Below are 18,017 nucleotides of genomic sequence, written 5' to 3' on the forward strand. Positions count from 1 at the left end.
GCTGATTTGCTGCTCAAGAAGCATTTTTCATTATCAATGTTGAAAACAGCTGCTTTATATTTTTGTGGAAAGTATTTATACATTATGGTAATGATTTGTTGTACCACAACATTATTTTTTTTACTCACAAATAAATGTTGCAGTAATGACAATTGGGAGTTCAAATGCACTTAATTGTCATGGAAATAATGTCAAAAAATATATATTAGTCTTAAAAATATCACATGCTCATGCTTTCATGACATTCACCCATGGTTGCTAGTGTTGGAATTACCTCTGACCATTGTAATAATATTAAACATGCTGTGATTTATTAAAAGGAAGCTAGTTATCCATTTAACAGGTAGGACAAAGGACACAAATTCCTTACAAGAGATCCTGACATTGTATATATTTACACTGCTCATAAAAATGAAAGAAAAACTTTAAAAAACATATCAGATCTCAATGGGAAAAAATATCATGCTGATATGGACTGGGTAATGAGTTAGGAATGAAAGGATGCCACATCGTTTGATAGAAATGAAAACTATCAACCTACAGAGGACTGAATTCAAAGACACCCTGAAAATCAAAGTGAAAAAATGATGCAGCAGGCTAGTCCATTTTGCTGAAATTTCATTGCAGCAACTCAAAATTGTACTCAGTAGTTTGTATGGCAACCACATGCTTGTAAGCATGCCTGACAACGTCGGGGCATGCTCCTAATGAGATGATGGATGGTGTCCTAGGGTATTTCCTCCCAGATCTGGACCAGGGCATCACTGAGCTCCTGGACAGTCTGAGGTGCAACCTGGCATAATGTTCTATTGGAACACCAGAGGTGGTCTATTGGATTTAGGTCAGGCGAGCGTGGGGGCCATTCAATGGTATCAATTCCTTCATCCTCCAGGAACTGCCTGCATACTCTCGCCACATGAGGCCGAGCATTGTCATACAGGAGGAACCCAGGACCAACTGCACCAGTGTAGGGTCTGACAATGGGTCCAAGGATTTCATCCTGATACCTAACGGCAGTCAGGGTGCTATTGTCTAGCCTGTAGAGGTCTGTGTGTCCATCCATGGATATGCCTCCCCAGACCATCACTGAAGCACCACCAAACCAGTCATGCTGAACGATGTTACAGGCAGCATAACATTCTCCACAGCTTCTCTAGACCCTTTTACGTCTGTCATGTGCTCAGGGTGAACCTACTCTCATCTGTGAAAAGGACAGGGCACTAGTGGCGGACCTGCAAATTCTGGTGTTCAATGGCAAATGCCAATCGAGAAAATGCCAATCGAGCTCCACAGTGCCGGGCACTCAGGCCACCCTCATGAAGTCTGATTGTTTGGTCAGAGACATTCACACCAGTGGCCTGCTGGAGGTAATTTTGTAGGGCTCTGGCAGTGCTCATCCTGTTCCTCCTTGCACAAAGGAGCAGATACCGGTCCTGCTAATGGGTTAAGGACCTTCTATGATGCTGTCCAGCTCTCCTAGAGTAACTGGAATCTCCTCCATGCTCCTGAGACTGTGCTGACACAGCAAACCTTCTGGCAATGGCACGTATTGATGTGCCGTCCTGGAGGAGTTGTACTGCCTGTGCAGCCTCTGTAGGGTCCAGGTATCGCCTCATGCTACCAGAAGTGACATTGAACCTAGCCAAATGCAAAATTACTGAAAAACAGTCAGAACAGATGAGTAGGGAAAAAAATGTCAGTTGCCTCCACCTGTAAAACCATTCCATTTCAGGAGGTCATCTCATTGTTGCCCATCTAGTGCACCTGTTGTTAATTTCATTAACACCAAAGCAGCTGAAACTGATTAACCTCCCCCTCTGCTACTTAACTGACCAGAACAGTATCCCAGGGATTTAACTGACTTGATGCTAGTCTCTGATTAAAAAGTGTTCCTTTAATTTTTTTTGAGCAGTGTATATATATATATATATATATATATATATATATATATATATATATATCCCCATGTCATGTTAAATTAATTTTGTGGGTCATTGCAGATGAGGAGGGGAAAGAGCGTTTTCTGTATCAGGGTCACTGCAGACTACACTGCCCACGAGAGTTTTATCCAGACCGAGACGAGTACACCTGCCTTCCATGTATGCCTAATTGTGAGATCTGTGCTGATGCCAACGTGTGTGCCAAGTGCAGAGAAGGATACAACCTTAAAAGTGGCATCTGTCTAACAGTCCTGTGTGGAGTTGGTAAGTTTATCTTTTAATAAAACTAATAGTGAATTCTAATACAGCGTTCCAACATGCAGAAGTTCCATTTAATTAGATCATGCCTGATTTGCATATTTAAACATAATTCAAAGAGTGTGTCGTATAAAACGATTATCTTAACGTACTGTGATTAATCAACTGTAGTGTTTTGCTTTACACACATCTCTCAGTTTAAACGAATCAAATGAATGAAAACAAACTGGAACTGGAATCAAATTTGAGGACAAGAACTAGCTATTATATGACTTCTAAGTAATCATGTAACATTTATATACAAAAAGTCTGACACTCACAGACATTTGCTTGAACAGGTCAGGTTCAGGACCCGGATACGCGAGAATGTATAGACTGCAGTATCGGCTGTAAAACATGTTCCACAGGTAAGTAACGCACACTTTTAATGGCTATGTGTATAGTATTTTATGTTTCATAATTTCAATAATGCAATATTATGTAATTTCTGTAAAAACAGAAAAAAGAGACAATTTCTGTCTTCCTCTGAGCAAGTTTACAACTCTTTGTTCAATTCTCAGATGATTTTCACATGTATGACATTATTTTATGCCTAATCCTGATTTTAAGGTTCGAATTCTGACCCAGGCTGTGTATCTCTTTTGAGCTAAGTTGATCGTTGATTGGTTGATTGGTGGCAATGGTTCTATGATCTACTTAAAGGGATAGTTCACCCAAACATGAAAATTCTGTAATTTTCTCATCCTCAATTTGTTCCAAACCTGTATACATTTCTTTTTTCTTTTGAACATAAAGGAAGATATTTGGGAAAGAATATGAAGAATATGGGAAACTGAACAGCTGTGGGACACTATTGACTTCCATAGTATTTTTTTTCCTACTATGGATGTCAACGGTGCCCCAAAGCAGCCTGGTTACAAACTGTCTTCAAAATATCTTCCTTTATGTTCAGCAGAAGAAAGAACGCAGACCCAGATGAACCCAACGGGTTGCAACGAGCACACAATGACAAAGGAGATAAAAAAGACTTTAATCATTAATCCACTGATTAGGGAGAACAATAGAGGAGGGAGGGTGTGGGCTTTGAAGGAGGATGTGGAGCTAGAGACCAAGGAGGGGCTGACAGAGGAAACCACCATGGAGGAGGCAATGGAGGAAGGTGCCAGGGAGGAGATAGCTGATGTCCCTAAGCACAACCATAATAAAGGCCCACAGCGGAAGCAAAGGTGGGAGGAGCCAGGGTGGAGTCAGAGGTCCGGCCACCAGGATAGTTGGAGACACAAGCAGAGCTGAGGAGACACAGAGAGTGGGCGACATCATAGGTCCTGGAGGCCAAGGTGGAGCCAAGGTTCCTGAAGACGTAGGTAGAGCCAGTGGGACTGAGGACCAAGGCGGAGCTGAAGGGAAGGAGGAGCCCGACAGAGCCGAAGGGATGGAGGGATGAGGCGCTGCTGAAAGCCCGGACGTCTGTGGAATAGGTAGAGTGACAACAAGGGAGCCTGGTGGAGCTGTATAAATGACAGTTCCAGGTGGAGCCAAGGTGGAGCTGACTGGTCAATGGAGTGACGAGCTCAGCAACCCAAGGCGGAGCCAGGGGGACCACTTGCCAATGCGGAGCTGGAGACTGGAAGACCCGAGATGGATCCAAGCAGCAGGGTGGAACCAACAGAGGAGGAGCCTGATGGGAGCTAGCAGAGGTTGGGCCAAGGAAGTGGCTAGCATAGGCAGAGAAGGCAGGAGAGGGAGGCTGGGACCTATACGAAAGTTGTATTGACCAACGACGCAGGAGACTTGGAGCTGTGCAGGACCAGCGGAGATGCAGGAGACTCGGAGCTGAGACAGGAAAATAAATAAAGTTACAAATAAAGTTACAGAGACCCTGCATATCTCACAGGAGTAAGGGTGGGGCTCCTGTCCATTCCCTCAAACTCCATGAGGACAACAACAGGAATGAATGATTTTGCCAGCCCATGCACTTGGTCAGAACTTCGTTGGGCTCAGGCTCTGGGGCCTCATGCATCGGATATGGCATCAAGGTGGGCTCGGGCTCTGTGTTTGTGTTGAGCTCTGGCATCCTGTCCTTGATGGGCTTGGTTGGTGGCTGGCTAGGCTCTGAATGAAGTGAATGAACATCCACAACTCACCAGCACCCACTCCACATAGGCGGCAACATTCCCCAGAGGACTATCCACTTGCATGCGTGCCTTGGACCACTCGCTGAGGCTGGTGTAGAAAAATATGCAGATTGAGTGGTCTGGATAGTGGATGAGGCATGTCAGATCTAAAAATTCTGTCGTGTGGTCCTTGAGGAAGTGTTCTCCTTGCTCCAGTAAGGAGAAAGCAGGTGCACAGCAATTAAATCCATATTGAATCGCCATAGTAATCTAATCTAGGTTCAGTTTTCAGTCAGCAACGTGTTGCAATGAGCACACAATAACAAAGAAGATAAACAAAAACAGTCTTTTTTATTTTTAAAAGTGCATTAAAGCTGATACATATATGTAATCTGAAAAATCTTCATTCTTATTTTCTGAAAAAAATAGACATGATGGAAATTTGCAAATATATCTGCTTACAATTTTTTTATGAAAAGATATAATATATTATAATACCTTTGTAATGCATACAGTACATAAAGGCTTTAGGTAAAGTTCAAGATCCAGGGCTGTGTAATCATTGCCTGTTTTGTGTCCACAACAGATGAGCCGGAGGTTTGCAACAGCTGCACAGATGGCTACTTCCTGTAAGTTTCTATTGTATTTTTTAGAAATATTTGTCTGTTTATTTCAGCTGCTATGCAATTTAAGCTATGTTGAAGTTTTCTGGAGAATTTTGCAGGGATACTTTAAAGAGAACAGAGGTTTGATTGTGTGTTTCTCCCTGTGTTATGGCCTCCAGCTATTGTGTGCATCAGATTTCACTTTCAGTCAAGTCTCACACGGTTACCTGAGATCCAAGCTGCTCGACATAGAGGCACCTCTTATGAGTTTTTCCCTCAACTCACTCAATCTGTCCTTCTCTCTCTCTCTCCTCACTAATTTGAGCCCATCTCCTCCTCGCTCGGTTGAAGCTGAAGGACTTTCTTTGCTCAGAGAGTTGGAGTGTCTTGTACGAGAATCCTGACTAATGAATGTCCACTCAGAGAGGAAAAGAGCAATGTTAATCCCCCTGAACATTCCTCATGCTTTCATTGTGCTTGAACCGTTGCCATGGCAGCTGTTGTCCGCCGTCCCGCTCAAACATCTTGCTTAAGTGTTGAGTTCCAAAGTGAGGCACCTCTGTGTCTCAGACGGAGCACTTGATCGGTCATGCTTATCAACTGCTTAACTAGAATAAGATATGTGTTTAACATAGTGCAAACATGTGGTTTATGTAGCTTCATTCAGTTTATCTTTACGTTAAGATTTATTTGGACTCTTTTATAGTTTTAATACATGGAGTACCAGTCAGACATTTGAAGACAAAGTTTTTCTTTATTATTTCCATTTTCCACATTTTAGAATAATGATAAAGTCATAAAAAATATGAAATGACCAAAAAATGAGACTAAAATGCAAAATGTTTATATTTTAGTTTCCTATAATCATTGTCCAATGTCTGATTACAACTTTTGATTACAACAACTTTTTTTCCCTCACAATTGCATGTTTATACCTCACAATTCTGACTTTATATCATGCAATTCTGACTTTATAAATGGCAATTGTGTTTATATCTCGCAATTGCGAGAAAAAAAAAGTCACAATTGTGAGATATAAACACAATTGCAAGTTTATATCTCACAATTCTGACTTTTTTTCTCGCAATTGTGAGTTTACAGTACATCTCACAATTCTGACTTTTTTCTCAGAATTGTGAGATATAAACAATTGCGAGTCAGAATTGCATGATATTGTAACAAAGCGGGAGTCATGGTAAGATCCAAATGCAAGCTTTATTAAGAATGTCGTACAGGCAGGGTCAATCAGGAGCAGACGAGAACAGCAAGGGACAGGCAGAATCGTAATCAGGGTGCAGGCAATGGTCAGGACAGGCGGATATCATTCACAGAACAGTATAACAGGCAAGGGTCAGGACAGGCAGCAACGGGTCAAGAAACAGGAACAGGCAAGATCAAACACAAGCAGACAGGATAGAAGGAACGCTCAGAATTGTCACTAGGAATCAAGACTTCGCGGTGAGGTGGTGTGTGTATGAGTCCTTTATAGTCCAGGTAATGCGCATCAGCTGGGTGTGGTGATTAGTGTGGAGTGTGCATGGCTGTATGTGGCAACAGGTGATTGGTGGAGTGAGTGCATGTGATGGGATGATGGGAAATGTAGTCCGGGGAACTGACAGGATTTGTGACAGATATAAAGTCAGAATTGCGAGTTACAAAGTCAGAATTGCATGATATAAAGTCAGAATTGCAAGTTATAAAGTCAGAATTGCGTGATATAAAGTCAGAATTGCAAGTTATAAAGTCAGAATTGTGAGTTATAAAGTCAGAATTGCATGATATAAAGTCAGAATTGCGTGATATAAAGTCAGAATTGCAAGTTATAAAGTCAGAATTGTGAGTTATAAAGTCAGAATTGCATGATATAAAGTCAGAATTGCGTGATATAAAGTCAGAATTGCAAGTTATAAAGTCAGAATTGTGAGTTATAAAGTCAGAATATCATGATATAAAGTCAGAATTGCAAGTTATAAAGTCAGAATTGCATGAAGTCAGATTTACGTGATATAAGGTCAGAATTAACTGATGAAAAGTCAGAATTGTGAGATATAAAGTCAGAATTATGAGTTATAAAGTCAGAATTGCATGATATAAAGTCAGAATTGCTAGTTACAAAGTCAGAATTGTGAGATATAAAGTCAGAATTGCAAGTTATAAAGTCAGAATTGCATGATGTAAAGTCAGAATTGTGTTATAAAGTCAGAATTGCATGATGTAAAGTCAGAATTACGTGATGTAAAGTCAGAATTGCAAGTTATAAAGTCAGAATTGCGTGATATAAAGTCAGAATTGTATGATGTAAAGTCATAATTGTGTTATAAAGTCAGAATTGCATGATGTAGTCAGAATTACGTGATGTAAAGTCAGAATTGAAAGTTATAAAGTCAGAATTGCATGATATAAAGTCAGAATTGCAAGTTATAAAGTCAGAATTGCGTGATATAAAGTCAGAATTGTATGATGTAAAGTCAGAATTGTGTTATAAAGTCAGAATTACATGATGTAGAGTCAGAACTGTGAGAGATAAAGTCAGAATTGCAAGTTATAAAGTCAGAATTGCATGATATAAAGTCAGAATTGTGAGTTACAAAGTCAGAATTGCATGATATAAAGTCAGAATTGCATGATATAGTCAGAATTGTGTTATAAAGTCAGAATTGCATGATGTAAAGTCAGATTTACGTGATATAAAGTCAGAATTACGTGATGTAAAGTCAGAATTGTGAGATATAAAGTCAGAATTACTGTATGAGTTATAATGTCAGAATTGCAAGATATAAAGTCAGAATTACGAGTTATAATGTCAGAATTGCATGCTGTAAAGTCAGAATTGCGTGATATAAAGTCAGAATTGCGTGATATAAAGTCAGAATTATGTTATATAAAGTCAGAATTATGTTATATAAAGTCAGAATTGCATGTTATATAAAGTCAGAATTGCATGATATAAAGTCAGATTTACGTGATATAAAGTCAGAATCGCAAGTTATAAAGTTGAGTTGCAAGCATTTACTTGATGATGAACAGTTATATTATGAAATATTATTGCTATTCAAAATAAACTTTTTCTATTTAATACATTTTACAATATAATTTATTCCTGTAATGCTGAGCTGAATTTTCAGCATCATTACTCTAGTCTTCAATGTCACATTTCTAGCTCCTGTGCATGCAATAAATCAGAAGACTGACTGGTCAACTTGAAGATTATGTTCTTCCCAAATGGTCTATACAACAGATTTAAGAATCATGATAGAATTATGACAGAAGACTTTTAATTAAATGCCCTCTAGATGATCTTTCATTCTGTTTTCATTTATCAGAGGTCTATTGCCGAATGGTTGATTTGAAGGTTTGAAGGCTGAATAATTTCAGCAACACTGCCAAAGGCAGGTGTGTTGTGGTTTTGGGATGGTGTTCATTTCTCTGGTGTGGTTAGTGTTCTCTGGTTACTCTTCACCCAGTCTCCCTCTGTCAAAGCACTGAAACAAACTGCCTCGGGCTCCCATAGTCTCAACCTTCATTATACTGTATCCCTCACCCTGAAGGTGGAGCTTGTGAATCAGAGTGCGTCTTTGATTCAAAAGTAAGTCTACAAAGACAGTTGCTGCTATGAAGCTGCTCCAAAGTCTTTGTAAGCAAGTTTTTCAAACAGGTCCAAGAGATAGAGGGGTATTGAATTTGTTCCAATTGATACTGAGGCTAAAGAGTAAAGAGTTTTGTGCTCATTATTTTAATGGTGCAAAAACTTATTTCATATTCACACACCATACAGTTTAACCAGCAGCTCAATTCACTAATTTACCAACTGTGTTGAATTTACAGTAAATTCAATCATTAGCTTTGTTTCCAAAGTTGCGAAAAATAAAAAATATTTTACAGATGAAATGGCGATGGAAGCATGTTTTAAAGAGAAAGAAATTGAAATTGGTGCAAAACAGAAATTTAAAAAAATAAAAATTGACACTACTGTGGGGTGCTTTTATTAAATGTAATAAATTACCTGTGATTTAGTGCACCAGACAAAACGTTTTTTGTTTTTTTTTCTCTCTGAGCAGATTATTCAGTCACTTGACTTTTTTGATGCACGTCCAGGAATTAATTGGGTAAAAATTGTAACTTTTTTGATTTTCATCTTTTTTTTTGGACATTGCATAGAAAAAATGCACCAACTAGCATTCTTTTTCGGCACGAACCATTGTTATTTTAGTATCATTGAGATACTAGTATTGTTTTTATTTCTATATTCTTCTTCACTTTAATTTTAGTTTTAAAGGTGCCCTCGAATGAAAAATTTAATTTATCTTGGCATAGTTAAATAACAAGAGTTCAGTACATGGAAATGACATACAGTGAGTCTCAAACTCCATTGTTTCCTCCTTTTTATATAAATCTCATTTGTTTAAAAGACCTCCGAAGAACAGGCAAATCTCAACATAACACTGACTGTTACGTAACAGTCGGGGTATACGCCCCCAATATTTGCATATGCCAGCCCACATTTCCAACAGTGTAAAAGGCATTACACAAGGGCAGCCAGTATTAACCTCTGGATGTGCACAACCAAATCATCAGACTAGGTAAGCAAGCAAGAACAATAGCGAAAAATGGCAGATGGAGCAATAATAACTGACATGATCCATGATAACATGATATTTTTAGTGATATTTGTAAACTTTCTTTCTAAATGTTTCGTTAGCATGTTGCTAATGTACTGTTAAATGTGGTTAAAGTTACCATCGGTTATTACTGTATTCATGGAGACAAGAGCTGTTGCTATTTTCATTTTTAAACACTTGCAGTCTGTATAATTCATAAACTCAACTTCATTCTTTATAAATCTCTCCAATAGCATTAGCCGTTAGCCACGGAGCACTATCAAACTCATTCAAAATCAGAAGTAAACAATATAACAGTATACAATACACACATAATCCGACGCATGCATGACGAACACTTTGTAAAGATCCATTTTGAGGGTTATATTAGCTGTGTAAACTTTGTTAAGGCACTGTTCAAGGCAAGCGCAAGCTCTGTGGGCGTGGAGCACGGGATTTAAAAGGGCCGCAGCATAAAATCGGTGTGTTTATAATGATGCCCCAAAATAGGCAGTTAAAAAAATTAATAAAAAAAAATCTATGGGTATTTTGATCTGAAACTTCACAGACATATTCAGGGGACACCTTAGACTTATATTACATCTTTTAAAAACATAATCTAGGGCACATTTAATCATTTTATTCTGTTTTTGTCATTTTTACTATTTTTTTTTTTTTTTTGCGCAAGGCCGTGCGAATTGCTGTGTTTATGGAATTATCTGACAGAAAAAAGCTTAAATGGCTTCAAAATTCTATAAGGGCTTATCCAAGCATACAACAGCCCTCAAATATTATGTTGAAGGCCTGCTCACCTTTAAAACAATGCAGTCAATATGCGACAAACCTTTTTTGTTTATCTATCCATAAAGATACAGACACCAGTGTCGTCAGCACTGTCCCCAGAGGACCTATGAGGACCGGGGTAGAGGACTGTGTATCAGCTGCCTGGAGCCATGTGTGGACTGCCGGAGTGATGCCTTGTGTCTCGCTTGCCAGAGCGGACACTTCCTGAACAGTGTGTACTCTACTTTTGTTTGCTTTCATTTTCCTGTCTGATAGCCATAGCTGTTTCAGTCACATTACTTTGGCTGGTTAAGTTTAGCCTATAAAGCGTTCATTATTGTATAATGTTTATAAATTAAATCTATCATTTAAATTGATACTACGTTAAAGCTGTTTTTGATTATCCAATGGTGAAACTCCAGAGGGTTGAAACTACAGTCACTTACACTGAACAAAATTATAAATGCAACACTGTTGTTTTTGCCCCCATTTTTCATGAGCTGAACTCAAAGACTTTTTCTATATACACAAAAGGCCTGTTTCTCTCAAATATTGTTCACAAATCTGTCTAAATCGGTGTTAGTGAGCACTTCTCCTTTGCCGAGATAATCCATCCACCTCACAGGTGTGGCATATCAAGATGCTCGGGGGGGGGGGTTTGGGTGTCAGTATCTGGTGTGACCACCATTTGCCTCACACAACAACACATCTCCTTCGCATAGAGTTGATCAGGTTGTTGATTGTGGCCTGTGGAATGTTGGTCCACTCCTCTTCAATGGCTGTGCGAAGCTGCTGGATATTGGCAGGAACTGGAACACGCTGTCGTATACGCCGATCCAGAGCATCCCAAACATGCTCAGTGGGTGACATGGCCATGCAAGAACTGGGATGTTTTCAGCTTCCAGGAATTGTGTGCAGATCCTTGCAACATGAGGTGATGGTCGTGGATGAATGCCACAACAATGGGCCTCAGGATCTCGTCACGGTATCTCGGTGCATACAAAATGCCATCAATAAAATGCACCTGTGTTCGTTGTCCATAACATACGCCTGCCCATACCATAACCCCACCGCCACCATGGGCACTCGATCCACAACGTTGACATCAGCAAACCGTTCACCCACACGACGCCATCTGCCCTGTACAGTGAAAACCAGGATTCATCCTTGAAAAGAACACCTCTCGAATGTGAGCATTTGCCCACTCAAGTCGGTTACGACGACGAACTGCAGTCAGGTCAAGACCCCGATGAGGACGACGAGCATGAAGATGAGCTTCCCTGAGACGGTTTCTGACAGTTTGTGCAGAAATTCTTTGGTTATGCAAACCGATTGTTGCAGCAGCTGTCCAGGTGGCTGGTCTCAGACGATCTTGGAGGTGAAGATGCTGGATGTGGAGGTCCTGGGCTGGAGTGGTTACATGTGGTCAGCGGTTGTAAGGCCGGCTGGATGAACTGCCAAATTCTCTGAAACGCCTTTGGAGACGGCTTATGGTCGAGAAATGAGCATTCAATTCATGGGCAACAGCTCTGGTGGACATTCCTGCACTCCCCCAAAACTTGCGACATCTGTGGCATTGTGCTGTGTGATAAAACTGCACATTTTAGAGTGGCCTTTTATTGTGGCCAGCCTAAGGCACACCTGTGCAATAATCATGCTGTCTAATCAGCATCTTGATATGCCACACCTGTGAGGTGGATGGATTATCTCGGCAAAGGAGAAGTGCTCACTAACACAGATTTAGACAGATTTGTGAACAATATTTGAGAGAAATAGGCCTTTTGTGTACATAGAAAAAGTCTTAGATCTTTGAGTTCAGCTAATGAAAAATGGGGGCAGAAACAAAAGTGTTGCATTTATAATTTTGTTCAGTGTATATTGAAACTCTGGAGAGTTTTATGTCAATAATGCTAATATAAATCGCCATAGAAATGTATGATAAATAAATCACAAATGTATGATAAATATAAACAGGGCTTGACATTAAAGGTCCCGTTTTTCGTGTTTTTTTGAAGCTTTAATTGTGTTTATAGTGTGCAATATAACATGTGTTCATGTTTCGCGTGTAAAAAAAAAACACAGTATTTTTAACATAATTTACCTATCTGTATGCCGCTGTTTCCACTGTCATAAAAACGGGCTGATGACTTCCTTGTTCTATGAAGTCCCTCCTTCAGAAATACGTAACGAGTTCTGATTGTACCAGCGGTTCCTGTGTTGTGATTCGACAGCAGCTTAGCGAACCTTGCCCGGAAAGGTCACGCCTCTTACCATAACGTAGAGATGCATGCGCTCAGTGTTATTGTAAACATGTCTTTAATTTTACCCTATCAATTTGAGCCGGAATCAGACCCGGTGATTGGACTGCGGGATGAAAATAACAGCGTTTTGACGACATGGCGACAAACACACTCTACAAACGCAACTCTTGTGTATTCCTGTGGGCGGAGGTTAGTCAAAAAACTGTTTTAGTGACGTCATTAAAGAAGGAAGTAGAGGGATGTAGTCCAAACTGGCCGTTCGATGTAGGCGACTTCTGTTAAATAAAATATCTCGCTTGGCATTGAACTTTGAGCTTTAAAATTTTACAGATTTTATTTATACTCTAACAACAACATTACACACTAACTAAAGTTTGAAACATGGGATCACGAAGAACGGGACCTTTAACACCCGCCAACCCGCCAAATGCGGGTAGATTTCAGCTGTGGCGGGTAAGACAGCCACTCCCACTAGCCACTTTGGCGGGTTGAATATAATTTCAGTTTACAGCCAAATGATCGTCGAAGATCGTCGTAGCACAAAATTACAATCCAATCACACAATTCGTTATTTACGTGCAGTTAGTGAAGGAGGGATAGGCGGAATTGCGCTGAATGACACACAACAAAAGCGCTCTCTCGCGTGCGCTCTCTCTCTGTGGCGCGCGCGATCAGTTCTCCTCGCGCCTGAATAGTCAAATACACGTGCACACAGATGTCTAAATGTCCATCGTGTGGAGTATCTCGCGTGAATACAGTCGGTTATGGCTTAAGTGGACGTAAACAGGTGGGTAATAACTGGATATGCGTCAGTTACGTCCATGCATTCAGCAACCCAATTAAATAGGCCTACCTGTCTGTCATTAATGTTAATCAAACAACAAAAGATGTTAAATGTAGGCTATATGTTAAATAAACCTACTGTATCTGAAAAAAGATTATTTTTAATGTACTATTGTTTTTGTAATTTGCTTCTTTGTTCTTTTATATAGCCTAACACAAATAACTTATACAATTTCTCATATTAGCCCATGCTCATATTGTCTACCTCTTGCCCACCTGCATACCAGCTGATATACAATGTAGTCTTGATTTGGGTGGTCAATCTGCATTTAAAAGTTTGAAAGGGTTTTAAATCTTCTAAATCAAGTAAAATGACTCAAAATAAAGTAATTTAAGCATAACAAAGTCAACTTTAATCATATAAAATGTAATTTACCAACAGCAAAATTGTGGCCAGTGAAAATGCTGAGTGGCTAGTAACTTTGGAAAACCACTAGCCACAGTGGCTGGTGAGCAAAAAAGTTAATGTCAAGCCCTGAATATAAATGTTTATATAATATTTAAAGTTGAAGTAATTCTGCAACACTTACGTCACCAAACAGAATTGAAAAAAAAAGTTTCCCAAACACTACCATTTTGCCATTGGTCGATCAAATTTACATACATGCATGAATAGTTCAGCCATGAAACTCTATTTGCATTCTGATTGGTTGTTTCAACTTCCACAGCCAATAGATTTCACATAAATTCATTATTACTTCCCTTTATTACCACAACGCATCCAAATGAACACACCAATACTGTGCGCTATACGAATTCTTATTCTAGCCCTCCTCCTCCCCAGCACCACCTGCATAGATCAGCTACAGGGGGTCTCAGCATGTTTCCATTAATTTTATGTTCTGAGCATTTAGCAGAAGCACGTCGTAATTATTTAATTATCATGTAAATATGGTTCAACAAGAAAAAGGTTGAGAATGCCTGATATATCACTGCATGTGCTTCAGAGAAAGGACACATTGTACACAGCAGCATTCACTCATTTGAATAGGAAATATAAATGGGATGCAAATATGGTTAATGCAAAATTTGACTGGTCCATTCATGCAAAGTAATATTCATGTTTTTGTGATTATACACTATCAGTCCAAACATTTACACACATTTACTTATTATTAATACCATAATATTATATGAAATAACACAACTGACTCTTGGCAATTTATAACCTGTTAATCGCTACCGTTCAAAGGTTTGGGGCCAGTAAAATTTTTTTGAAAGAAGTCTCTTATGCTAAATTTTTTTGTTCAAAAATACAGTAATATTGTGAAACGTGTTACATTTCTTATTATTATCAATGTTAAAAACAGTTGTTATACTATTTTTCATGGAAGCTACTTTTTTTTTTTTTTTTTTTAAAGAAACAGCATTTATTTTAATTAGAAATCTTACATTATACATCATTTACTGTCACTTTGATCAATTTAATGCATCCTGAATAAAAGTATTAATTTATTTCAATAGATCAATAAAACGTACTGACCCTAAACCTTTGAATATGTCACAATTGAATGCAGTACGTATTGTTCATAGCTGTGTTAGGTAAACTACTATAAAAATCACAACACTAATGCAAGAGTACACTAAAAATAAGAGGATAAACAATTCTCAGTAAGTCTTTGGACGTAAATTTACATCTTTTTGCATTCAACCTGTCAGATGGCACCTGTGTGAAGGAGTGCCCAGCAGACACATTTAAAGACACCAGAGGGTGGCGCTGTCAGCCCTGTCACAGCTCCTGTCTGACCTGCCACGGCCCTGGAGTGAGAGACTGCAACAGATGCAGTGGCTGGAGCCGCCCAGTTTACGGGAAGTGCCCGGTGATCAGCTGCCCGGAAGGCCAGTATGTTGATGGTGAGAACTTCTGCCATGTAATATAAGAACTATAAAAAATGATACATATACCCTCCGTTGAAAGCTTGCTCTTTATGTCTGTTACACTTGCTGTGATACTGCCCTCTGTTGGCAGTACTACACTTAAAATGTGCTGCCCTGTGGTTCAGCAGGAATTCACAAACTGTTTAACACAGAATTTTTTTTTTTCTTTTTTATAATGTTAATATTTTTTATGCTTTTATTTTAATTTAATGTTGAAATTAATGTGAAATTAAGGTTTCAAGTTTGGAAATCCTCAAATCCCTAATATTTTTTAACAGTATAAAATGGGGGTTGTGTTAATAATTTGCTTTGACCTTCATTCAATGACAATAAAGATCCAATTATTAGTAACACTTTATTTTACAGTGTACTTACACATGTTACTATAGTAATAACTATAATTTATATGCATAACCTAACCCTATAGTAAGTACATGTAGTTAATTAATATTTCTTTAAAAATAAAGAAATAAAGTGTTTAACTTCCTTAAAATAAAGTGTAAAGTTTAAGCAGAATGTGAGCTGTATACACGAAAATATAAGGTCCTCGTCAGTGTTGCTTTATTATTATTTATATTCTATTATAGTATTTATATTATTATAGTGTTATTATTATAGTATTATAATAAATGCCTAATATTTTGAACAAACCTTTATTTTTAGATTTTCATTTTTCATTCATTTTAGTTTTAAGTGTGAGTAATTGTATTTGTATTTATGATTTTTAACATTTAACATAGCTTTAATTTTAGTAATTTAAGTACTTGTCAAAGCAACATTTATAATTTTCATTTAAGTTTTTAATCAGTTAAAGAAAATGATTTTAATAGTTTTATATTTGGGGTTTCTTGGCATCAAAATGATTGTTTGTATTTCCTAAATTTATACTGTTTTCTTTTGCTTTTTTTAAAATATAAAATTCTAATAAAAATACTAAAAAAAAAAAAAAAAAAAAAAGGGGGAAAAAAAAGGGAAATAAAATACATGTAGTAAATCAAGCAAAACTAATAGTTTAGATACAATAACCATGTATTTTTGTATATATTTTCTTACTCCAAAGGGGAAAGTCGCACTTGTCATTACTGTGATGTTTCCTGCCTGACGTGTTATGGACCCAAGGCTCAGAACTGCATCACCTGTGCTACCGGTAACGTATAGGTCAGCTTTCCTTTCCCTCCCACTTGATAAACAGACTGTAAACATTTCCTTTTAATGAATTTATGGTTTAAAGGGAAGAACTTGTTGAATAAATAAGATAACTGCCAGGCTAATTGGTCTCTGTTTGCTTTTCTTAACTATTCTAATAGCTGTCTTGTTTGCTAGGATACATGTTGGAGCAGGAGTCTGTCTGTGTAGACCGCTGCCCTCTGGGTTTCTTTGGAAATAGCTCCAGTCTGCTATGTGAGAGGTGTTCTGCTAACTGTGAGGCCTGTGAGAGCAGAGACGAGTGTGTGAGCTGTAAGACGGACACTTACCAGCTCTATCTGTTTCAGGGCAGCTGCTGGTCCGAGTGCCCAGAGTAAGTCGCTATGGCTGTAACTTCTGGAACATGCTTTACAGGCACCCCAAAAATATATGGACATTTAAAATAAGGCAGCGGCTATTTGCACTAAGTGAAAATAGCATATTTTCTTAGCAATATATGGTATTTACACTAAGTGCAAATAGCTGTAGCTGTTATTTACACTGAAAATAGCAATATATTCTATTTACACTTAGTGACAATAGCAGCATTTTCTTTATTAAAGGTGCCCTAGATTCAAAAATTGAATTTACCTCGGCATAGTTGAATAACAAGAGTTCAGTACATGGAAAAGACATACACTGAGTTTCAAACTCCATTGCTTTCTCTTTCTTATGTAAATCTCATTTGTTTAAAAGACTTCCGAAGAACAGGCGAATCTCAACATAACACTGACTGTTACGTAACAGTCGGGGTGTACGTCCCCAATATTTGCATATGCCAGCCCATGTTCCCAACATTATGAAAGGCATTACACAAGGGCAGCCAGTTAACGTCTGGATATGTGCACAGCTGAATCAACAGACTAGGTAAGCAAGCAAGAACAATAGCGAAAAATGGTAGATGGAGCAATAATAACTGACATGATCCATATCATCATGATATTTTTAGTGATATTTGTAAACTGTCTTTCTAAATGTTTCGTTAGCATGTTGCTAATGTACTGTTAAATGTGGTTAAAGTTACCATCGTTTCTTACTGTATTCATGGAGACGTTATTTTCATTTTTTAAACACTTGTAGTCTGTATAATTCATAAACACAACTTCATTCTTTATAAATCTCTCCAACAGTGTAGCATTAGCCGTTAGCCACAGAGCACAGCCTCAAACTCATTCAGAATCAAATGTAAACATCAAAATAAACACTGTACTTATGCGATTAGACATGCTGCATGACGAACACTTTGTAAAGATCCATTTTGAGGGTTATATTAGCTGTTTGAACTTTTTTTATGTTGTTTAAGGCAAGCGCGAGCTCTTGGGGCGTGGAGCACGAGAATTAAAGGGGTCGCAGCCTGAATCGGCGCATTTATAATGATGCCCCAAAATAGGCAGTTAAAAAAATTAATTAAAAAAAAAAACGATGGGGTATTTTGAGCTGGAACTTCACAGACACATTCAGGGGACACCTTAGACTTATATTACATCTTTTAAAAACATGTTCTTCGGCACCTTTAAATGGGATGCTGCCTTATTGGGAGAATAAAAACCCT

The 18,017-nt window shown here is 38.4% G+C and overlaps 1 protein-coding gene across 1 annotated transcript in view; it reads left to right on the top strand.

Moving 5' to 3' along the window:
• Positions 1-18,017, top strand: part of LOC125247385 (proprotein convertase subtilisin/kexin type 5) — a 41,687-nt gene that overhangs the window by 2,320 nt on the left and 21,350 nt on the right. Inside the window, exons 2-8 of the mRNA XM_048158640.1 lie at positions 2,001-2,204; positions 2,537-2,605; positions 4,899-4,941; positions 10,385-10,530; positions 15,062-15,256; positions 16,341-16,427; positions 16,604-16,799. Coding sequence (XP_048014597.1) covers positions 2,001-2,204; positions 2,537-2,605; positions 4,899-4,941; positions 10,385-10,530; positions 15,062-15,256; positions 16,341-16,427; positions 16,604-16,799 — 940 coding nt within the window. The remainder of the gene's footprint in view (positions 1-2,000; positions 2,205-2,536; positions 2,606-4,898; positions 4,942-10,384; positions 10,531-15,061; positions 15,257-16,340; positions 16,428-16,603; positions 16,800-18,017) is intronic.

The sequence above is a fragment of the Megalobrama amblycephala genome, linkage group LG15 (assembly GCF_018812025.1).
Source record: "Megalobrama amblycephala isolate DHTTF-2021 linkage group LG15, ASM1881202v1, whole genome shotgun sequence".
Classification (NCBI taxonomy): Eukaryota; Metazoa; Chordata; class Actinopteri; order Cypriniformes; family Xenocyprididae; genus Megalobrama; species Megalobrama amblycephala.